The 25,346-nt window shown below is 37.9% G+C and overlaps 1 protein-coding gene across 2 annotated transcripts in view; it reads left to right on the plus strand.

Annotated features, from left to right (window-relative positions):
- The window catches only part of ERCC8 (ERCC excision repair 8, CSA ubiquitin ligase complex subunit), a 55,157-nt gene extending 35,812 nt beyond the window's left edge, over positions 1 to 19,345 (plus strand). For both annotated transcript variants that reach the window (XM_055555092.1, XM_055555093.1), the window contains 3 exons: positions 5,028 to 5,225; positions 11,431 to 11,514; positions 18,035 to 19,345. In XM_055555092.1, coding sequence (XP_055411067.1) covers positions 5,028 to 5,225; positions 11,431 to 11,514; positions 18,035 to 18,103 — 351 coding nt within the window. In that variant the 3' untranslated portion in view covers positions 18,104 to 19,345. The remainder of the gene's footprint in view (positions 1 to 5,027; positions 5,226 to 11,430; positions 11,515 to 18,034) is intronic.
- Positions 19,346 to 25,346: the final 6,001 nt, after the last annotated feature.

Raw genomic sequence — 25,346 nt, forward strand, 5'->3', positions numbered from 1 at the left:
ATCATAAATGATAACAGTCTTCATTGTAGGGTGCTGCCAGCTGAGTAGTACCCTTACTATTTTGAGAAAAATGTGTAAATACATGCTTCCGATGTATATATAATTATTTATAATTTATATACACCTAGTGTTGTGAATCTATATATTTTATTAAGGCTTATTTTCTTATTTTTTTTAGTTGAAACAGAAATTCTCACATTTTCCTCTCACACCATAATGGATCATCTTATAGACTCCTTGAGGTGCTAGCTGCACTCTGCAAGGAGACCATTGTCTTGGAGTACAGAACATGTACCCACAGTCAAAATTCACAGAGAGATAGATAGCTTTTGGCACAACAACAAAAGTTTAAAATAGCTGTTCTGGTGTTTACTGTTTTAGTTACTGATGTTATCATTCACCCAGTTACCAATGTCTAGAAACTGGGAGTCTGTCGTTTATTCTTCCTTTCCTAAATCCCACCTTCCTAATTAAGTCAAATTACAGGTCCTGTTAATTATTTCTTCTTTTTTTTCATAGTTGTCTTCCCTTCCAGCCTTACTCTGGACCCTCAGGATTGCTCTCTTTCAGTACTCTAAGTCCTTCTAACTTTTCCCAAATTCATCTCCCAGTGAAAGTCTTTCAGTGTTTCGTCAGTACACTTTCAGGTCATTAAAACAATGTTTTTGCCTACTGTCCAAAAGGCCTTCGTAAGCTGGCTCTTCTGACTCACCAGCTTTATATCGTCATATCTTGCCACTTCCCCATTTTTTCCCTGCCCTTAGTCCTATTGAGTTACTTAGAGGTCTTAAATATGCCAGGCTTTCTCACCCTTCCATTCTGCTGCATAGACTGCTGCCTTTGCTTTAGAATACTCTCCTCTTCTGTGCTAGCTGCTTCTCAGCTTTCAAAATTCATCTCAGGCACAACTTCTCTTTAACTCCTCTAGTTCAGCTTACATGATTCCACAGTACCTAGTGCTCACTAGTATTACAGTAGATTGTGATCATCATTTAGTGGAATGAAAGAAAAATAATTTACAACAGTGTAGTACTGTACTTTTTAATTACTGTAACCTAGATTAGTTTCTGATTCTGTCATTTACTAGCCAAGAGACCTTGGTTGAAACACTTAACCTTTCTAAGTGTTTTCTTTTTGTTTAATAATGCTGCCTGTCTCATAGTATTGTTTTGCATATTACATGAAATAATACATGTAAAATATTTAGTACACATTGTCTGATACTTATAGCAAATGTTAACATTCAGTAAATGTTGAAAAATGAAAGTGTAATTTTCTCAGTCATGTCCAACTCTTTATGAGTAGGAGCCTGTCAGGCTCCTCTGTCCATGGAATTCTCCAGGCAGGATTACTGGAATGGTTTGCTATTTTCTTCTCCAGTGGTTCTTCCTCACCTGTCATAAATTATGCTGATAGTTGTTTGACAGTGAAATGAGCTGTCTTATGATGGAGTCTGTGCATCACTGTAGGTGTTTACGCAGTGACAAGATGTATATATTTCTGGGACAATAAAAGGAATTCATAAGATAAGGAATTGTATTTGCCATCATCCTATCCAACATCTATGAAATTTTCCTCCGCATCAAAATCTTTTCAAAGCCTGTACATACTACTTGAAGACATCATAACCAAAAGTAGCCTGTTATTCAGTTCAGTTCAGTTCAGTTGCTCAGTCGTGTCCGACTCTTTGTGACCTCATGAGCCGCAGCACATCAGGCCTCCCTGTCCGTCACCAACTCCCGGAACCTACCCAAACTCATGTCCATTGAGTCGGTGATTCCATCCAACCATCTCATCCTCTGTCGTCCCCTTCTCCTCCTGCCCTCAATCTTTCCCAGCATCAGGGTCTTTTCAGATGAGTCACCTCTTCCCATCAGGTGGCCAAAGTATTGCAGTTTCAGCTTCAGCATCAGTCCTTCCAATGAACACCCAGGACTGATCTCCTTTAGGATGGACTGGTTAGATCTCCTTGCAGTCCAAAGGACTCTCAAGAGTCTTCTCCAACACCACAGTTCAAAAGCATCAATTCTTCGGTGCTCAGCTTTCTTCACAGTCCAACTCTCACATCCATACATGACCACTGGAAAAACCATAGCCTTGACTAGACGGACCTTTGTTGGCAAAGTAATGTCTCTGCTTTTTAATATGCTGTCTAGGTTGGTCATAACTTTCCTTCCAGGGAGTAAGCGTCTTTTAATTTCATGGCTGCAATCACCATCTGCAGTGATTTTGGAGCTCCAAAAAATAAAGTCAGCCACTGTTTCCTCTGTTTCCCTGTCTATTTTCCATGAAGCGTTGGGACCAGATTCCATGATCTTCATTTTCTGAATGTTGAGCTTTAAGCCAGCTTTTCCACTCTCCTCTTTCACTTTCATCAAGAGGCTCTTTAGTTCTTCTTCACTTACTTTCATAATAATATATAGTATGATATTTGTCACACTGCTTTTTATGGTAAATACTTATAGTCATAAAATGGGGCACTTAGATAATCACCTAGCACAGTGTGTGACACCAAGCACTTAGTAAATGGTAGATCTCTCCTTCCCTTAATCTGTTATTAGAACTTCATTCCATAGACATTGAAAAGGTATTGATAGTTTAGAGCCCAAAGGTGATTTGATCACAACAGTGAGTTACCAAGATTAATAGAACGGTAAGTTGCAAAATGGATTGCAGGGGGAGCACCTAAAACCACAGACAGAAGTTAGAGAGCTAGTTCAGTATTTATATCTCATTGAACACTTTCCAGTTCACATTTGGGATGGAATGTAGTATAATGCAAAGAACATAAGTTTTGTAGGTAGGTGTTCTGATGTATGAAAAAGACCATTACAGTCTAGCAGTTCATAATTTTTCTAGGAGGAACAGAAAATGGCTAGTTGAGATTTTTCTTTTTTTGCTAGTTGTGTTTTTTCTCCATCCTCCCACCCTGATGTTATTCTACAAATTGTTGTACATGAAGGATCAAAATACACAAGTGGGGAAATGTTATACTTTTAAATATATAAGAATGAATAAATCTAGGGACTCACTGAATACTTTTGTATCCTAGGTTTTCTCTTATGCATTATTTCTTTTTATTTTTCACAATCTCTGGTAAACAATTTTATTTCCTTTTAATATATTAGAAGAATGAAACTCAGAAGTTAAGTCATTCATTACTCATAAGAGGCAGCAAAAAGGTAGGGGGGTGGAGTTGGTTTCAGAAACCCAAATCTACTGATTTTTAAGTTTAAACGTTTTAACATTTCACTATACCGCTCCTTCAGTGGGATTGCTGAATACGTGTGCTCATTTCTGTCACATGTAAATCTCAATGGTGTGTAAGCCAAGTGTAGTATCCATAATTACCATTGCATATCCTTTTGAGCCTCACACATACACATGTGCACAAATACACACACACACACACACACACACACGCACGCACGCACATACACCACTCCCACCCAACCTTTAGAAAAAGAAAAAAGGGAAAATCACTCACTGTTTAAACTCCAGTATTAGCCATAGTAAAGGGAGATTTTGGTGATCTCACTCACAATTCTCAGATCATTAGATACTGGTTTTATACTTACCTTAAGCTGCTTATCTAAATTATCAACAGAAAGTAAACCTGTCAATATCTTTAGCCCAAAGCTTCTCAGACTTTGATGGACTTAGAGATCATCTAGGGATCTTGTTAAAATGAAGATTGTAGTTCAGTAGGTTGGGATGGGGTCTGGAATTCTGTTTCTAATTGTGCAGGTGATGCTGATGTTGTTGGGCTTGCAACCTTGGTGTACAGGTGCAGAATTATTAGTTTCTTGCAAATATATAATTTTTTATATAAAGCTGAAATTAAGAGTATATATACTATTCGTGTTCTTTTCTTTTTATACTTTTATTTCTATTTTCTACATAATTTCAAACTTATAATTTTTAACTGCTGTATAAGCTAGAATTAATATAATACTCTTAGGAATCTACATCTGTTCTCAATTACTCTGCCATTCTAGATAAGGCCACATTGAACTCCTCTGGGCATATACCTTTTTGCTGTTTAATTTATTAGCCTAAGATGAATTCCCAGTAGTAGTTACTAGGTCAAGGAGTAAGAATATCTTTGTTGTTTAATGGGTATAGAATTTCAGTTTTGCAAGATAGAAAATGGATGGTAGTGCTGGTTGCCCAGCAGTGTAAATATGCTTATGTCACTGATGTGTGTCAGTCATGTAGGACTTTTTGTGACCCCAGGGACAGTAGCCCACCAGGCTCCTCTGTCCATGAGATTATCCTGGGAAGAATACTGGAGTGGGTTGTCCTTTCCTCCTCCAGGGGATCTCTCTGACCCAGGGATCAAACCCACATCTCTTGCGTTTCCTACATTGGCAGATGGATTCTTTACCACTAAGCCACCTGGAAAGCCCTAATGTCACTGAACTGTATATTTAAATATAGTTACGATGGCAAATTTTATGTTATATGTATTTTTTCTTTATACTATATATTTAAATTTTGTTACATTATATTTATATATAAATTTTATGTTATATGTATTTTATATACGTATAAAAAGAAAGTTATTCTCTCTCCAAAAATGTATTTATATATACATATGTGTCAATATTAAGGTATACTTTATATTTTGTTGCATAATAAACCATTTGGCCTTTTAGAAGGGAAGACCAAATTACAGTGCCATCTACATATTTACCTCACTTGTACTAATATTGAGTGTCTTAATGGTTTATTAAAATTTTTGCTAAATGATCTAAAATGATTTTTCAAGGTTACCTTAATTTGCATTTTTATTTCTATCAAGGTTGAAATGTGAACATTTGTTTTTGTGGATCATTTTACTATTTGTACTTCCCTTGTATGCAAAATGTACATGTATGTCATTGGTCCTTGTTTCTATTAGGACACTGATCATTTTCTTTAGACTTATTGGAGCTGTTTCTATAGTATAATATTTTAAGTAAATAGTTGTCTTTATTGTCTTTTTAATTCATATTTAAGTAACTTTATGCTTTTACATCCTGCAGGTCAACTATGGAAAAGTATATAATGATAGTAGAAAAGGATTGAAATTCACTGTCTCCTCTGGCTGCAGTTCAGAATTTGTTTTTGTACCATATGGTAGCACCATTGCTGTTTATACAATTTACTCTGGAGAACAGATAACTATGCTTAAGGGACACTATAAAAGTGTTGACTGCTGTGTATTTCAGTCTAATTTCCAGGTAAGAATGATACTTAAGGGAATTTAAAATGTTTGGGTAGCTAGCTTGCCAAAACCTATGGGTTTTGTTTTTTTAACATCTTAATCTTTCTCTTTAGTCTCACCAATGGAGCAGAGTGTTTTCTCCATAGAACTTTTGCATAGATTATCTCATATGCTCCTTTAACTGATTCTTAAGTGTAGCGAGATTGTTGGGATTTTTCCCTGCATTGTAGATGAGGAAAATGAGACTTATAAAAATTAAATACCGAAAGAATGAAAATTATGGGTTATTGCTGCTGCTGCTAAGTGGCTTCGGTCATATCCGACTCTGTGTGACCCCATAGACGGCAGCCCACCAGGCTCCTCTGTCCCTGGCATTCTCCAGGCACGAATACTGGAGTACCATTTCCTTCTCCAGTGCGTGAAAGTGAAGTCGCTCAGTTGTGTCCAACTCTTCGTGACCCCATGGACTGTAGCCTACCGGGCTCCTCCGTCCATGAGTTATTGCTTGGAGGGACTTTATCACCTATTCAGTCACTCATTAATAGACATTACTTAATCTGTGTCTGACACTGTGAAGTAAGATATACAGGGCTAGTTTTCACCTAGCACGCATCTATATGGCAGTATTCATTATTAAAATACTCAAACACGTATCCTTTAGTTTGTTACATAGCTTTTGTACTAAGCCCCTTACATGACCTCCAGCTTCACCTTATTTCCTAGAGCCTCCTAGACCTCACTTCAACCTAGTAACTAAGAGGGACCTTTAAAACCCTGCTTCTACTCTATGTCCAATATCTCTTCTGATTGGCCAGTGTCCTGATGTACTGCTACTGCTGCTAAGTCACTTCAGTCGTGTCTGACCCTGTGCGACCCCATAGACGGCGGCCCACCAGGCTCCCCCGTCCCTGGGATTCTCCAGGCAAGAACACTGGAGTGGGTTGCCATTTCCTTCTCCAGTGCATGAAAGTGAAAAGTGAAAGTGAAGTCGCTCAGTCGTGTCCGATCCTCAGCCACCCCATGGACTGCAGCCTACCAGGCTCCTCCGTCCGTGGGATTTTCCAGGCAGGAGTACTGGAGTGGGGTGCCGTTTCCTTCTCTGCCTGATGTACTACTTATTGACTATTTTTAGCGTTGCTTCTGGGAAAATAGTAATAAGGCAACGAGGGGGTGATATAACCTGCCTCAAATCTGCAAGTAGATTGACAGAGGGTGATTATCCATTCAAAGAAATTTATAGAATACAGTACTTTTCTCCTTCAGAGTCACTAGAGACAAAGCCAAGATTTTAATTCAAGTATTCTGACTACCAGCTATTGCTTTTCACCATATCAGAGCTTCCTAGCAGATGTTCCTGCTAGGAAGATTGGACTGAAAGTGAGTGAAGAATGGATTAGTACAGATTAAAAGTAAGTAAAGATAATTGATTCCTCTCAGTCCCTGAAATCACTGGACCAGGTCTAGCCAGAAAGCTGAGGCCAGTTGCCTCTTGACAAATATCATTTCTGTATGTGCTATGTACTAAGAAAGATTTTAATTACTTCATTATATCAGAAAGCTTCCAGCTCTTATCCCATTCCATCTATTATGATTTCTGAAAAGGAAGATAATTATAAATCTAAATTATAAAAGTAAAAGAGTATGGAGAAGGAAATGGCAACCCACTCCAGTGTTCTTGCTTGGAGAATCCCAGGGATGGGGGAGCCTGGTGGGCTGCCGTCTATGGGGTCGCACAGAGTTGGACAGGACTGAAGCAACTTAGCAGCAGCAGTGGCTATATATCCAGCTGAAGACTAGCCAGGGTGGTACTCTTTCTGTCCCCTTCTGATGCCTATGTCAGAAGCTTTCTCTGTCTCCTTTATAGTTTAATAAAACTATTACACAAAAAAAAAAAAAAAAAGTAAAAGAGTAGTGCTTTTGCATCCATTTAGCAGCAGAACCCTTTTACCAATTATATATTACACAAAAACTCACTATTGGAAAATAAAATTGATATTTATAGTAATTCTGCTATAAATATAAAAATTTGAAGATATATCCAACATCAAAATAAATAATGATAATAGTTGATTATTTTCTATTGACTAGAATAGGGATTCCTGAATCCATTCTGCTACTAGTAATTAACCTAATAACTTGAAAGTCTGATGAGGAATGGATATTACATAGTCTCAAAGTTGCACCCTACAAAATATTAACTACAAAGATAAAATAATTTTACCTTGACTAAGACTGGCATGCATCAGCTTAGTCAAATTGCCCAAGTGTATGTGATATTCCTGGCAAAGATACAGCACCTTCATTTAATCATGAGAAAACAAGGTTACCTGACCTTAGTTTATCTTGAGTATATAATCTTGTCTTCTCAGGAACTAAATTGCTCTACAGCACTGGGCATATGAAAATATCTTTGCACCATCCACAGTAAGCATACATTCTAAATTTTAAACAGTACAGTCTGTAGAATTTTGTTCCATTTAGGAAATTTGATAATGTGTCAGTTCAGTTCAGTCGCTCAGTCGTGTCCGACTCTTTGCGACCCCATGAATCGCAGCACGCCAGACCTCCCTGTCCATCACCAACTCCCGGAGTTCATTCAAACTCACGTCCATCGAGTCAGTGATGCCATCCAGCCATCTCATCCTCTGTTGTCCCCTTCTCCTGCCCCCAATCCCTCCCAGCATCAGAGTCTTTTCCAATGAGTCAACTCTTCACATGAGGTGGCCAAAGTACTGGAGTTTCAGCTTTAGCATCATTCCTTCCAAAGAATAACCAGGACCAATCTCCTTTATAATGGACTGATTGGATCTCCTTGCATAATTTACTTTATTTTCTTTACATCTATATTTCCTGTAAGTTACTTCATAATCTTATTTTCTGTTTACCAAGAACCTTTACTTTTATTTTTTTTAAGAAAAATACTGATTTTACTATGCCTCAAATCGCTTTTGAGATGAATAAAAATAAAACTAAATAATTTAATACCAGATCAGGAAGAAAGTTGTAGTGTTAGAAATATTTGTATAGAAATACATTTGTGAGAAAAGTAAACAGTCAGAGTTTTAACATTTTGCTGACTTTTCTTTTTAGCCCTTATTCTTTGCTTAGTAGCTTTTTAAAAAATTGACCTAGTGTTTTACATCCCGTTATTTTCTTTTCACTCTGTATTTGGTTTATATCCTGCTCCTTTCTCTTGACAATATGAATATTTTCCAGTGTCATTAAATATTCTTCAAAAACAAATTTAGTGGCTATATAATATATCATATTAATGCAGCATAGATTTATATATAAATCATAACCCTGGACAATAATATTTGGAAAATTATTGTTTTATTATAAATATAATATTGGTGATAATAACCTTGAATTTCATACGTGTCTTTAGCATGACTTCTTAGAAATGTATACAAAAACTTCTGACACATACAGACATTTCAGTCTCTGAAAGGATTATATCAGTTTATACCCTCTGTATGTGAGAGTATCTATTTCACTGCCCCACAGAAATATTTTCAGTACTAGCCAATATAACATATTTCTGAAGTTTTGTCAGAAGAAGAATGAATATTGTTCAGCATGTACAGACACCATATCCATAAAGACATTGCCATTGACTGCATCAGCCCCAGCTTATAAAATAAGCTTCTCAACAAGCATGGCATATGAATCTTAATGCTCTTCAGCAGCTAGTTAGGCAGTTTTGAGCTAAATAAAACTTTTTTTTAAATTCCTGGCCTATTTTAGCTAGAAACTCTTATGGTTTCTGCAAAGTAGTTACCTGAGGAGGCTTTACAAATAGCTGAGGAAAGAAGAAAAGCAAAAGGCAAGGGAAAAATGAAAAAATACATCCAACAGAATGCAGAGATGGGAAGGCTTTCTTAAATGAACAGTGCAAAAAAATAGAGGAAAACAATAGAATGTGTAAGACTAGAGATCTTTTCAAGAAAGTTGAAGATGTCAAGGGAACATTTCATGCAAGGATGGGCACGATAAAGGACAGAAATGGTAAGGACCTAACGGAAGCAGAACAGACTAAGAAGAGGTGGCAAGAATACACAGAAGAACTATACAAAAAAGGTGTTAATGACCTGGATAACCACAGTTGTGTGGTCACTCACCTAGGGTTGGACATCTTGGAGTGTGAAGTTGAGTGGGCTTTAGGAAGCATTACTACCAACAAAGTTAGTGGAGGTCATGGAATTAAGCTGAGCTATTTAAAATCCTAAAAGATGATGCTGTTAAAGTGCTGCACTCAATGTGTCAGAAAATTTGGAAAACTCAGCAGTGAACACAGATCTGGAAAAGTTCAGTTTTCATTCCAATCCTGAAGAAGGGCAATGACAAAGAATGTTTAAAGCACTCATTTCACTTACTAGCAAAGTTATGTTCAAAATCCTTCAAGCTAATGGCTCCAGCAGTACGTGAACCAGGAACTTCCAGATGTACAAGCTGGGTTTAGAAAAGACAGAGGAACAGAGATCAAATTGCAAACATTCGTTGGATCATGGAGAAAGCAAGGGAGTTCCAAAAATACATCTACTTCAGCTTCATTGACTATGCTAAAACCTTTGACTGTATGGATCACAACAAAATGTGGAGAATTCTTACAGAGAGGAGAGTACCAAACCATTTTACCTGTCTCCTGAGAAACTTGTATGAAGGTAAAGAAACAACAGTTAGAACCAGACATGGAACAACTGACTCATTCCAAAGTGGGAAAAGAGTACGACAAGACTGTATATTGTCACCTTGCTTATTTAACTTATATACAGAGTAGAAGTGAAATCACTCAGTCGTGTCCAACTCTTTGCGACCCCATGGACTATAGCCTACAAGGTTTCTCCATCCATGGGGTTTTCCAGGCAAGAGTACTAGAGTGGGTTACCATTTCCTTCTCCCTGGGATCTTCCTGACCCAGGCATCAAACCCAGGTGTCCCGCATTGTGGGCAGACACTTTACAATCTGAGCCACCAGAGAAGCCCAAATGCAGAGTACATCATGTGAAATGCCAGGCTAGATGAATCTCAAGCTGGAATCAAGATTGCTGGGAGAAATATCAACAGCCTCAATTATGCAGATAATACCATTCTAGTGGCAAAAAGTGAAGAACTAAAGAGCCTCTTGATGAGAGTGAAAGAGGAGAGTGAATAAAGCTGGCCTAAAACTCAGCATTCAAAAAAACTACGATCATGGCATCCACTTCATCACTTCATGGCAAATAAAAGGGGGAAAAGTGGAAGCAGTATCAGATTTTCTTTTCCTAGACTCTCAAATCACTGCAGATAGTGACAAATTAAAATTAAAGCCATGAAATTAAAAGACACTTGCTCCTTGGAAGAAAAGCTATGACAAACCTAGACAGCATATTAAAAGGGAGAGACGTCATTTTGCCCACAAAGGTTCTTATAGTCAAAGCTATGGTTTTTCCAGTAGTCATGTATGGATGTGAGAGTTGGACCATAAAAAAATGGTGAGCATTGAAAAATTGATGCTTTCAAATTGTGGTGCTGAAGAAGACTCTTGAGAGTCCCTTGGTCTGCAAGGAGATCAAACCAGTCAATCCTAAAGGAAATCAACCCTGAATATTCACTGGAAGGACTGATGCTGAAGTTCCAATACTTTGGCCTCCTGATGCAAGAGCCGACTAACTGGAAAAGATCCTGATGCTGGGAAAGATTGAAAGCTAAAGAAGAGGGCAGTAGAGGATGCAGTGGTTAGATAGCATCACCAACGCAATGGACATGAATTTGAGCAAATTCTGAGAGATAGTGGAGGACAGAGGACCCTGGTGTGCTACCATCCATGAGGTCACAGAGAGTCAGACACAACTTAGCAACTGAACAACAACGTATGGTTTCTTCATTGAAAGCCTTTATTAAAGTTCAGTTATTGACGCAACCATTTTTTTATTCTCTGACACTTGAAATATATGGATACAATTGATTTAAAAAAAAAAAAAAAACTATGGCAATGGTTTTTGTGAATTTTAACCATGTAAGCAAATTCTAACATATCCTAATGCTATTTTAAAATACAAAACAAAGTTTTACTATTTCTTAAACAAACAGAAAAGGGCATCAATCCAGTGTCTTTGGGGAATAGAAATAGATTTCATCTAATCTAACCTAAGAATTAGTCATTTAAAAAAATTGTTCATTTCAAATTGGCATCAGCTTTCAGCTGACCCACAACCACATCTTTGTTTTCTGTGTTATAGGAACTTTACAGTGGTAGCAGAGACTGCAATATTCTTGCTTGGGTACCATCCTTATGTGAATCAGTTCCTGATGATGATGATGAGGTAAATATTATTTATACAAGTTGTACAGTGACTTCTAAATCATAAAAAATTTTTTACTAATTTACTTTAAATGGGAGAGGCTTTTAAAGCATTTCTTGCTATTTTCTGATTGTTTAAATAACTTACCTGTATAATACATTAGGAAAATTCAAAAAAATATTGAGAATGAAATAAATTTCTGAAGTTTATCAATTTTAACATTTTTATTTATTTCATTCTTGTTTTATCCTGTGCATATTTTTAACATAGTTAATATCATGCTTGAACATACAACTTAGCATCCTTCTTAGACGTTTTCCATGTCATTAATAACTATTTGTAAAAATTGTCTTTCATAATATAGCTTTCTGTCATTCTTAGTTAGTTAGTTCAGTCGCTCAGTCGTGTCCGATTCTTTGCAACCCCATGAATCGCAGCACTCCAGGCCTCCCTGTCCATCACTAACTCCCGGAGTTTACTCAAACTCATGTCCATCAAGTCAGTGATGCCATCCAGCCATCTCATCCTCTGTCGTCCCTTTCTTCTCCTGCCCCCAGTTCCTCCCAGCATCAGGGTCTTTTCCAATGAGTCAACTCTTCGCATCAGGTGGCCAAAGTATTAGAGTTTTAGCTTTAGCATCAGTCTTTCCCATGAATATTCAGAACTGATTTCCTTTAGAATGGACTGGTTGGATCTCCTTGCAGTCCAAAGGACTCTCAAGAGTCTTCTCCAACACCACAGTTCAAAAGCATCAATTCTTCGGTGCTCAGCTTTCTCTATAGTCCAACTCACATCCATACATGACCACTAGAAAAACCATAGCCTTGACTAGACGGACCTTTTTTGGCAAAGTAATGTCTTTGCTTTTGAATATGCTATCTAGGTTGGTCATAACTTTTCTTCCAAGGAGTAAGCATCTTTTACTTTCATGGCTGCAATCACCATCTGCAGTGATTTTGGAGCCCAGAAAAATAAAGTCTGACACTGTTTCCACTGTTTTCCCATCCGTTTGCCATGAAGTAATGGAACCGGATGCCATGATCTTCGTTTTCTGAATGTTGAGCTTTAAGCCAACTTTTTCACTCTCCTCTTTCACTTTCATCAAAAGGCTCTTTAGTTCTTCTTTGCTTTCTGCCATGAGGGTGGTGTCATCTGCATATCTGAGGTTATTGATATTTCTCCCGGCAGTCTTGATTCCAGCTTGTTCTTCCTCCAGCCCAGTGTTTCTCATGATGTATTCTGCATACAAGTTAAATAATCAGGGTGACAGTATACAGCTTTGACGTACTCCTTTTCCTGTTTGGAACCAGGGATCAAACCCACACTTCCTACAGTGGAAGCATGGAGTCTTAACCAGTGGATCACCAGGGAAATGCCATGACTTCTTGGGACTTGAGTTATCTTGTATGACATTTTTAAGGTCTTTTATTCACACTGTCAAATTTTATCAATTTGCACTTTTACCAGATAAATTAGTGTAAATATGACACTGTGAATAAAGAACCTGAAAAATGCTGTGGGAAAACAAAGATGAATAAGACATGATCTCTGGTCTTAGGTAGTAGCCTCTTAATTTTTTTATTTTCATGTCAAGCTATCTAAAGGTGAAATTTTATAGATATGTGTCTAATTTGGTTTAGTATGACTTTGAGTAGTTTTAGTGTACAGCTGCTTTAAAAACTGAATTTTTTTTTAATAAAAAGCTTAAAATGTTAATTACTGTGTCCTGCTATTGGGGAATTATTGTATACATTAAATCTAACTTATAACACTAGGCCACATTAGAATGTTTAACAATCATTCACCAAATATAAACTATAAAAATAAAAGTAAATCATCTTTGACCTGTGTATGAAAAAAAGATATTATAAGAAAACTGAAATTGTTTATTTTATAAAGATAGTATGTGACTCTGATGGTTTATTTCCTTATTATATAGTTATGGTGATAGTTTGATTCTTCCCCATCTGGAAGAATTTTTGTATATAGGCAATTAAGCTGAACAAGTATAAATCAAATAGGTATACACAAAAAACAAGTTAGGTTTTATATTTACCTTTTAAAATGCACTATGTATATGCTTTCAGAGAAGGCAGTGGCAACCCACGCCAGTGTTCTTGCCTGGAAAATCCTGTGGGCAGAGGATCCTGGTAAGCTACAGTCCATGGGGTCACACAGAGTCGGACATGACTGAAGCGACTTGGCGGCAGCAGCAGCAGCATGTATGTGCTTTAAGATAAGCACCATTCTCTTTATAAGATGATAAATGCTAAGATTATTTCCACAAAACTTTTGAAGATTCCTGTGAATGTAGGTAGAACATGAATATGATCATGATGCAGATCTCAGTAGAGCAGTCTGTGTATACCAGACCCTCTTCCTTACATGTATGCTGCTGCTGCTAAGTCGCCTCAGTCGTGTCCGACTCTGTGCAACCCCATAGACAGCAGCCCACCAGGCTCCTCTGTCCATGGGATTCTCCAGGCAAGAATATTGGAGTGGCTTGCCATTTCCTTCTCTAGCCTTACATGTATACTTACTGTTTAACTGATATTTAGAAGTATTTTCATCTCCCCTCTCAAATGAATGACTGCTACAGTTCCTCAGAGAGGCAACTTAACACAAAACACACACATATGTACATTTACACACTCACCTGTCTTTAGGGTCAGGTAAACTAAATAATAGTAACACTGGTAATTGGGTTTGAATTCCAGTTCTGCCATTCGTTAATGATCTAGGGCAAGTTTATAATATCTTCAAACATCAGAATCATTGAAGTAAAATTGTTCTTGGGTTACCTTTCAGATCGCCTTTTTTTTTTTTTTATATTTCTGTATTTTAGTTGGAGGCTAATTACTTTACAATATTGTGGTTTTTGCCATACATTCACATGAATCAGCCAGGGGTGTACATGTGTTCCCCATCCTGAATCCGCCTCCCATTCCCTGCCAGTCGCATCCCTCTGGGTCATCCCAGTGCACCAGCCCTGAGCACCATCTCATGCATCAAACCTGGACTGGCGATCTGTTTCATATATGATAATATACATGTTTCAGTGCTATTCTCCCCAATCATCCCACCCTCGCCTTCTCGCCTTCTCCCACAGAGTCCAAAAAACTGTTCTATACATCTGTGTCTCTTTTGCTGTCTCGTATATAGGGTTATCATTACCATCTTTCTAAATTCCATATATATGTGTTAGTATACTGTATTGGTGTTTTTCTTTCTGACTTACTTCACTCTGTATAATAGGCTCCAGTTTCATCCACCTCATTAGAACTGATTCAAATGTATTCTTTTTAATGGCTGAGTAATATTCCATTGTGTATATGTACCACAGCTTTCTTATCCATTCGTGTGTCGATGAACATCTAGGTTGCTTCCATGTCCTGGCTATTATAAACAGTGCTGTGATGAACATTGGGGTACACATGTCTCTTTCAATTCTGGTTTCCTTGGTGTGTATGCCCAGCAGTGGGATTGCTGGGTCATGTAGCAGTTCTAGTTCCAGTTTTTTAAGGAATCTCCACACTGTTCTCTGTAGTGACTGTACTAGTTTGCATTCCCACCAACACTGTAAGAGGGTTCCCTTTTCTCCACACCCTCTCCAGCTTTATTGTTTGTAGATTTTTAGATAGCAGCCATTCTGACCGGCATGAGATGGTACCTCAGATCGACTTTTGAGATGAGATATACTTCTCCATCAACCAAGACAGAATCCCTTAGGATTGTTTCTCCTGATACCCAACCTATAGAGGAGGATTTATTTCTACCATAAAAACCTGAAGGGCATTAGGCAATAGAAACAAGTTTTATGATCTTTAAGCATAAATCCTATTATTTAATTAACAGGTTGCTTTTTTTTTTTTTTTTTTGCGGGGAAGTTTGTTTTATTTTTCTGAGGGATCTGCCTTCCTTTTGCCCACTCTTCCTAAAATCTGGTCACACTCAAGGCAAGCCTATACAACTCCTAATCACTTTTTTCTGCCTGAGATCTAGAGTGACTATGTTACAATCTAAATCTGACCTCTCATCAAGAATCTTACTTTATTTTGACTGTTACATAGTATGTAACTGTTTTATTTAGATGTATTATCTTGGGGTCTTTCCTGGTAACTCTGTGGTAAAGAATCTGCCTGGCGGTGCAGGAGACGCCAGTGCCATTCCTGGGTTGGGAAGATCCCCTGGAGAAGGAAATGGCAACTCAACTTCAGTATCCTTGTCTTGGAAATCCCATGGACAGAGGAGCATGGCAGGCTACAGTCCGTGGGGTTGCAAAAGAGTCAGAATAAACAACAGTGATAAAGATGTGTAATTATTTTCTATATTCAGACAACCCTATGTTCTACCTTTAAAGACTGTCCACTAATTACCAGTAAAAAAATTTTGAATTTATCAAATTTAGTAAGATATATGTGTAGAAGATGTTAAAATTGTTTTCATTCTTCCTTCGCATTCTATGGACCTGAACTAGATCCCCTTTTAACTCTTATTTCCCTTCACAGCTATCAGCAGAACAGGCAGGCTGGTTAAGTAGAGATGGATATGTTCAAGCATAGAAAGAATGTCCACTAGGAGGAGATGTTGTAGAGAAAACTGAAGTAATGGATGGTAGTTAAATTGATCCATAGGTCTCAAACAGTACTATATCATGTGTGATGTTTTTACTGCAGCTGTCAATTATAAGATGCTTTATTTGTGATGTTTAGCAATAAAATGTACTTCTAATAATACTGTAATACATTCATATTTTTTCTTTACTGCTATAAATACAGTAAAATTTATATGCAACTACATTTCTAGTTTTCACTTATTTTTGTTTGCCTATCATAGCAACAGTAATTTACATTAAAATATAATTCTGCTTCTCTGTTGATTCTTCAAATGAAATTTAAGTGTTTAATAGGTTATATATTGACTTTCCATAGTGAAATTAGGAGACATGGCCTTTGTGTGACTTATCTACCTAAGGACATTTTTGGTAGACATCTAATGCAGAGTTAAAGGCTTTTAGAGATAGAGTAGGGAAAAATAATCACCTCACCCCAGAGGACAATGAGTCTTTAAATAAACTGTCACTAAATAACCTAACTTGGTAGTTAAATCATAAACCCAGAAAGGTAGGAATTTCAGTAAAAGCTTGGTTGAAAGCATAAACGAACAGACTTCAGTATGCTACTCTTGCATATCAGTGGACTGCTACTAGAAATAAGTGAGTAGTTAGCTAAGCTTTGATAATAGTTTTGGATCTGGACACAGGGTATAATGGAATTTTGCTTGAACAACTAAGTAACAATGGCCAACATTATAAGATTAAGTAAAGGACTCAGATCTATAGCTTTCACAGCTAAAAAGAATACCTAAATTAATATATTGTTTTCTGACTATCCTGGCTGACACTTGGGAAATTTACTGGAAACACCTACTTTTTTCTGCTGTTATCATTGTTTGAATCTTAAGAGTCTAAGCCATCATGTTCATCAAAAAGGAAATGAACATTCTCAAATATGCAGTAAGGGTTACCCTTAACATAAAATATTGGTGTATGTTGTAAAAGGTAATACTTCTAAAATAATTTAAGAATAGTCTAAGTACTAATATGTTATTGGATTTGGGATGTGAGCAAACTGACAGCAAATGTAAAAACTGCAAAATAAGAAGCACACATGATTCATAAAACCTAGGTACTCAAAGACAACAGAGATCATTTTAAAGTCCCTGAATCATTTGCCTAAGAATAAGAGGGTAGCCATTCAAACAAATTCCCCAAACAAGTGAATTGATTTGAACTACTACAAATAATTAAAATTCCTCTATTGCTGATTACATTTATTTAGGTATAGCTCTAAAGTTGTAAGAATACTGTGCTGTTTTGTTGTTTTTGAAACACCATCTAATGCATATTCTCTTTCAAAGAATTCTCCCAGGGAAACCTGTGTGCTAATGACAAAACGTTAGCAAATCCAACACATTTTGTCTGTCTCTTTCCACTACTTTACTAGCTATAATAACAAACAAACCTCACTACTTCATACCAAAAAGGGTATTGCTCCATTTGATGAACACCTTATTCCCTGTATATGAATTTTGCTTATTTATAAAAATCAAGTCCATCAAAACAGTAAAAAATTGCTCACTTTAATATTTTGGGCTGTCAAGCCAGCCTGCAGACCTGAGTCCAGTCTTAGCCACACGGATATGAGCGTGCCCTGTACTCCTGGTAACTCCAAAGGGTTATAAAAAAAAAAAAAATGCCTTCATAATAGTAGCAGCATCGTGTGTGTGTGTGTCTGTGTATGAGGTAACTACTTTGAGGGAAACATAATTTGAATAAAGTCTGATATATCTATTTAAAATGAAGTTGCATTGTTTTATATTGAATGTGGGTGTTTCTAAGTTACTTTTGGTTTTAAATGAACAGTTACATAGTTTCTTTCAAAATAATCTAGTTGCTTTTTATCTGATTTCATAATTATATTGTGAGCCTAAAATTATGAGGTAGAATAATTGAATCTTTCTTTTTTGCTTCCTTTTTTAGACTTCAACCAGATCACAGTTAAATCCAGCATTTGAAGATGCCTGGAGCAGCAGTGATGAGGAAGGATGAATATCGTTCTTAGTACCCTTTTTGTCTCTATCAAAACTTTTAAAACTGGACTATTTTATCTTTTCAGTTGTCCAGTTCAGTTCTGTTCAGTTGCTCAATCGTGTCCGACTCTTTGCGGCCCCATGGACTGCAGCACGCCTCACCAACTCCCGGAGTTTACTCAAACTCATGTCCATTGAGTTGGTGATGCCATCCAACCATCTCATCCTCTGTCGTCCTCTTCTCTTCTTCCCCTCAATCTTTCCCAGAGCATCAGGGTCTTTTCAAATGAGTCAGCTCTTCACATCAGGTGGCCAAAGTATTGGAGTTTCAGCTTTAGCATCAGTCCTTCCCATGAATATTCAGGACTGATCTCTTTTAGGATGGACTGGTTGGATCTCCTTGCAGTCCAAGGGACTCTCAAGAGTCTTCTCCAACACCACAGTTCAAAAGCATCAATTCTTCGGCGCTCAGCTTTCTTCACAGTCCAACTCTCATATCCATACATGACTACTAGAAAAACCATAGCTTTGACTAAACGGACCTCTGTTGTCCAGTGACAGCTAAATGAACTGTGAACTTGAGTAATTGTTTTCCCTTTTGTCTTAAAATAAGGTTAATATTTGCATGAAGTCCTAAAACAAGTTCGCTATATTTAATCAGAACATTTTCCCTGAACCCCAGTTGCTGTGGCCTGCTGCAGCCACTGTAGTACAAGGAGACAGGTTGTGGTATCGCCTTTGTGGGCCTCAGCAGATTGTGTGAACGATAAGATGCAGTCTTAGGGGACGAGCAAGCAGAGGTTATCAGCACTGACTTTGTCCTGCTGGTTGTACAGTCACTTTGCTCATTTTCACCTTCAAGGGTGATTTTACTGAGGATTATATCAAAAATTATAGTTGAAAAGTTAGAATCAAAATTAGTTTATTTTTATTAATATGTTCAGTTTTTGCAATGCTTTCATTTATTTAACCATTTTCTAGCTTTATGTTAAGTATTTTTTAATTCATTGCCTTCCACAATTGAAAAAATGCATCATTGGAGGTTTTTAACTTAGGAAAAATCCTACATTTCCTTTATTTTAATGCATCAGATGGCAGCTTGAACGACTTTTCTATGAATCTGGTTACTATGTGACCAAGTCCTAATACATTCATCAAAGCAGAAAATATCCTGTCATGTAATTGGATTTAAACATGAAATGTCAGAAAATTTCTTTTTTGTTGTCGAGCTATAGCCAATTAACATTGTCAAATGTCAGAAGATTTCTATTTTATTTTCTGCTCTTGTGTCGTGACCCACAAGTGATTATCATGAACCTAGTCTTATATTCCCTTTCTTTCTAATTCTTATCAATAGGAGACTAGTTAATGAGGTTTTTGTGAGCTTGACCAACTACAGAGTTGAGTTTTTCAATGTGTAATTGTTAGACCTCATATCAGACCTTTAACCTTTGAGAATGCTGTTGAAATTGGAAAGTTTTTTTAATTTTAAGAAAAAAGAAGTCTTTCTACAAACTGCAAATACTGTATAGATAGATAACTGGCTACGTTTTGAAAAGATCCATCTGCTGAGGATGAGGAATGACAGCCTCCTGGTGCCATCACACAAGTCTAATCCACTGACCAGGCAGTGCTGGCAAGCATTGAGGCCAGATTAGTACCTAGTGTCTGTGACTTTATATGTTCCTGTGCTGCTGCTGCTGCTAAGTTGCTTCAGTCATGTCCGACTCTGTGCGACCCCATAGACGGCAGCCCACGAGGCTCCCGTCCCTGGGATTCTCCAGGCAAGAACACTGGAGTGGGTTGCCATTTCCTTCTCCAATATGTTCCTATAGGCACCCATAAACCATTTCCCTTTCCCCCCTCTGAGCTTTTCTGAGTCAAATTTCAGCCTATTCCTCAAAGTAGTAAGACATGACTCCACCTGAACACTTGCTTAGGTATTGTGGGCCATTTGTGGGTTTGGTGTGAGAGCCGTCTCAGGAGATCATGGCTTCCCACAAACACTGATGTTCCGGTCACAAGCTTCTCTGCCATGTCTGCTTGCCGCTGTCACAAGCAACTCATTCCCCAACCCAGTACAGTGTAAGAGGTCCCATGCCCGGATCCCTGTGTCTCAACATTCAGTGGAAAGGAGGATAGAGGTAAAGGAGCACCCGGTTCCAGCATGCCCCCCAAAACAACTGAGGAGTTGGTACAATTAATGCTAAAAATGCAAAGCACTTGATCCATGTACATGGGCTCTCCTAAGAGCTGCTACTTATCAATATGCAAGGAGTCTCATATGCAAATGTAAAAGATAAGGTGGTGTCACCGTTGCTTTTCTAGATGTAGACACTAGCCCCACTAAGGTTGATTAGGACACCCTAGAGAAGGGGCACTGATCACAGAGAGGCTACTAGGGACCAACAGGAGCTTGCTTATCAGGTAAACACCGAAAAGGAAAAAATGGAAAAGTTTTAGTCAGCTAGAGAGAGAAGTCTTTCTGTAAGTTTTTAAAAAGGTGCCAGCGTGAGAAGGGGACTGATTATTCCTTGGACAGGGGCAATCCCGGGGATAAGTTGACTAGAGGCACCTGACCCCTTCAGCCTCCCTCTTTTCCCCTTAAGAGCCAGAAAAAGAAAGTGAAGACTGTACCTTCAGGGTACAAAAATCTAAAACAGGAAGAGAACAGAAAAACTGAGTGCCACTTTAGGTGGCTACAGCCCAAGGGGAAAAAAAGAAGGAACTTTAAATTTTAGGTACTAAGCAAGCGCCAGTTTGGCAAACAATGCTAATTCTAGATTTACTGATTTAAAACCAAAAACAGATAAAAGGTAATTGAATAATATATACATAAAAATAATATTAAAGCTTGTAATTTGATCCAGTTGGAAATCTAAAATTTATATGCTAAATGAATATACTAAAGAGTTTGTCTAAAAAAAAAAATTAAAATGGTACCTTATATTGGATTACTACAGTATTAATGATATCCCACCCATTGGGGGCCCCCATACTCAATATCCAGTATTATTTATTTTAAATTTTATTGAAGTATAGTTGATACACAATGTTGTCTTAATTTCTGCTGTAACAGCAAAGTTCAGTTATATCCATATTGTTTTTCATATTCTTTTCCATTGTGGTCTATCACAGCATATTGAGTATAGTTCCCTGTACACTGCAGTAGGACCTGTATTTTATCCATCCTGTATATAAGAGTTTGTGTCTGCTACTCCCACACTTCTCCTTCCCCTCCTCTACCCACCTCCCCTTTGGCAACCGCTAGTCTGTACTCTGTGCCTGTGAGTCTGGTTCTATTTTGTCCCCTCCTGTGCTCAATTGTGTCTGACTCCTTGCAACCCCTTGGAGTACAGCCCTCCAGGTTCCTCTGTCCTTGGAATTTTCCAGGCAAGAATACTTGAGTTGGTTGCCATTTCTTTCTCCAGAGGATCTTCCCAACCCAGGGATCAAACCCTCATCTCTTACATCTCCTGCATTGGCAGGTGGCTTCTTTACCACTGCACTATCTGGGAAGCTCATTTTAGATTTCACATACGAGTGATGTCATATATTTCCTATCTCTTTCTGACTTGGCTTACTGTGATAATCTCTAGGTTCATCCATATTGCTGCAAATGGGATTTCATTCTTTTGAATAGCTGAGTAATATTCTATTGTGTGTGTGTGTGTATATATGTGTGTGTGTGTGTATATATATATACACACACACGCCACATTGTGTGTGTGTGTGTGTGTGTGTGTGTGTGTATATATATGCCACACTGTGTGTGTGTGTGGCATATCTTTTTCATTTGTTGATAGGCTTTTAGGTTGTTTCCATGTCTTGGCTATTGTAAATAGTGCTGCTATGAACATAGAGGTACATGTATCTTTTCAAAATATAGTTTTGTCTGGGATATGCCCAGGAGTGGAATTGCATATGACAATAGAGTTGCATATGGCCACTCTATTTTTAGTTTGTTGAGGAAACTCCATACTGTTTCCCATAATGACTGCTCCAGTTTACATTCCTACCAGCAGTGTAGGAGGGTTCCCTTTTCTCCACAACGTCTCCAGCATTTATTTGAAGACTTTTTAATGATGGTCATTCTGAACAGTGTGAGGTGGTACTTCATTGTAGTTTTGAATATCCAATATTATTGAAATTCCTGATTCTATTCAATCAACAACTGGTAAATATTTTGCCCCTGAAAATGTGGCTAACATGTTCTGTTCAGTGCCTATTTCACCATCCTCTAACTGCTATTTGCTTTCACTTCAGAGAGACACAATACACCTTTTCCAGACTGTCCATCCTCAGCAGCTTTGCCGTCACACACAGTCTTGGCACACAGGATCTCAGTTGAATCCACCTTCTTCCAGGAGCAGAGGTGTGGGTTTACATTAATTATATCCTCCTCCAAGGAGACTCATTTGATATACATTTAAGGGATACAGGGCTAACATCTTTAATACTTTTGGGGTTCTGATGGCAAAAATATTCTTCTTTACAAATTTTAATACTTCCAAATGAAAATCAACAGTTACTCCTGTTAGTGCCCTGAAGGACTCTTTCACCAAAGAAATACTGGTAACCTCTTGTCATACCTCCTGCAATCGCTAGACCACTTGAGATGGATATAAGTTACCCGAGGGCTTCTGAGGCAAGAAACTGCCCCTCTTAGCTCCATACTGTGCGTCATTAGAAAAACAACAAATGAAGTACATGCTGAGCTCTCTGGAAAATAGAAGCTCTGAGCCTGTGATTTTCCATACCAACTGCTTGTTAAACATTGGTCATAGAAATAATACACCAGAAACATGGCACAGCTACTAAGGCCTCTTAGTAAGGCCTCATAGAGCCTCATAGAGCATGGAGCCAAACCTGAGCACTGTGGTGTATTCCACCTGCAGAAGGAGGTGGTGTCCGCTGTCAATCCCTTGCTAAATGCCATGGTGCTGGAGAATATCACCCCTCCTCCAGTCCACTTGGCTGCTCAGAATCCACTAGGGACTAACTTAATGAACAGCAGTGGATGTTTATAGACTATGCAAATAGCACCGCAACCATCATACATGATGGAGCTTAATGGAATGTTGCTGCTTTCCATCTTTTAGCCAGGATGTCCCTAATGAAGGACAGAACCCAAGAAACAACACACTCAGCCAAATTGCTGGCCAACAAGTAGCCCCATTTCACATTTATTATAAACTGTTGGGTCATTGCCTAAAATTGTCCCTTTAAGGGAGAAAAAGCTAACAAAACTTGGAGTGTCTAGCCCCACAGATACCCAAAATATAAATCACAACCACACATCTCCATATAATATGTATTGAGGCCATAATACACAATATAATGTACTCCATACTATCAGAGTTAAAAGTGATAATAACCAAGATACACATTTTACTTCTTTATAAAATACATGGTGCTAATCTCTTGGGAAAAGTATTCACCAGAACTTTCACGTCCCTGGAAGGTATCAAATAGCCAGTTTAATTAAGAGACGTAATAGTCTCACCTGGCTCCTTTTCAAGTTCCAGTCAGGTAAATGGACCCCCACATGGGTCTGTATCTTGCTGTAGGCCTTCACTCAAGGCTATACACCTCACATCAACTTTTTAAAATGTCCCAACCCCCTTACATTTAAAGTGGATGAGCATTGCCTTCATGTGTATATAAAGACTCATTTTATATGAGGCCCTTTTTATAGTGTCTCCCCATATCTTTATAAATTTTTTATCATTCCCTCATCCCAGAAGGGCTGGAAGCCATATCAAGGGGCCCATTATCCAAATTGTCCATACACCAGACAGCTGTTCATCTGATAGGGAGCCTATTAGAGCCTAAACCCACCAAAAAGAAAAGCCCTGTCAGTGCAGCTGCACATGTTTTCTGTTGACAGTCTTACTGCTACTAGTCTATGTGCTTTCATTAATTTACATCTAAAGGCCCCAATCCTCTAAATAAGCCATAGTTTCAACCAAACGTGGCAAATATGAGACTCACATCCCCTCAAGTGGATACCCTCTTGGAAAGGATACCCTAGTCCCACCTTCTAAACTGAGACCTCACCATTGGAGATGGCTTCATCCTGACACTAAAACCTCAGCTCCATCAACATACATGGGGTTGGCCTCTCCTAAGGCACAAATTGGACACAAGACATTCTTACTAAGGATCCCATTACATCTCTTGAGTTTACTGTCCGCTTAGCCCGTGATCCTACTTGTTCTCTGCCAAAAGGCACACCCCACCCCCCCACCCCCAACTCCTGTGCCTAGAGAGGAATCTAGTAGAGGTCATTGCTGTCTGTGTTTTAAGTATTAGTAGAGACTGTTGCTTTCCCTGAAAGCACTTGCCTCGTATTAGTCAAATCCTTTAACGCTCTAGTGAGAGGACCGCTGAGTTCCCAAGGTGTTTTCTTACTCTCACCTTGTGTGTCTTACCATGCTCGCCACAACCACTTTTTCTCCTTGGTTACACACAATCCCACTAATCTTACATATACTTCACTAACGTGTTAAGTCATACTGCCCAACAGAATAACTGCTGGACCTGTCAACATGAGAGATGTCTATATCATATACATATTATATATATATATATATATATATATATACACACACACAAATAGATACTATCATACCTTTAGCACACTTTCCAACTCCACTTAGATCCTGTTGGAAAAAAAAAAATCTTGAACTGAAGCATTCTTTCTCTTCAATTTATACTAAAAAGCCCCATTTCAGCTAGATAAAAACCTTTAAAGAAAGCCCTGAAGACAAACCCTTAAACTGTACCAGTTGTATTAATAGATAAAAATAGCTTCAAAGTGAGGTCCTTCAATAAAGGACACAGAGGTATATAAAGCCTACTGTTGATGAGATACAAGGAAACAAAAACCTGTAGCTCTATTATTTAACGTCTCAATGAAACAATAATAGAAAAAGCTTGTCTCAACAAACTAATCTCAGTTATCTTTTAAAAAAAAGTCACTATCTCATAGATTAGATATTAAACCTAATGACTGCATAGTTCTAACTCAGTAGTTCATCACTGTTCAGTCATATGCTAATACCTGGTTGTTTCCTTAAAAGTGATTAGGTATGGAAGATTAGAAAAGGGAAAGAGATTTCTCTAAGTTATCATTTTTATATGCATATTGATAAACTTTTTTTCAATGTAATTTTTTCTCTATATTCACATCCTATTTACTGAGCCTGTATTTTAAAACTCTTGAGTATCGTTAGAACAGTAAACTTAAAATCATTCAA

Source organism: Bubalus kerabau, chromosome 18 (assembly GCF_029407905.1).
Source record: "Bubalus kerabau isolate K-KA32 ecotype Philippines breed swamp buffalo chromosome 18, PCC_UOA_SB_1v2, whole genome shotgun sequence".
Lineage (NCBI taxonomy): Eukaryota > Metazoa > Chordata > Mammalia > Artiodactyla > Bovidae > Bubalus > Bubalus kerabau.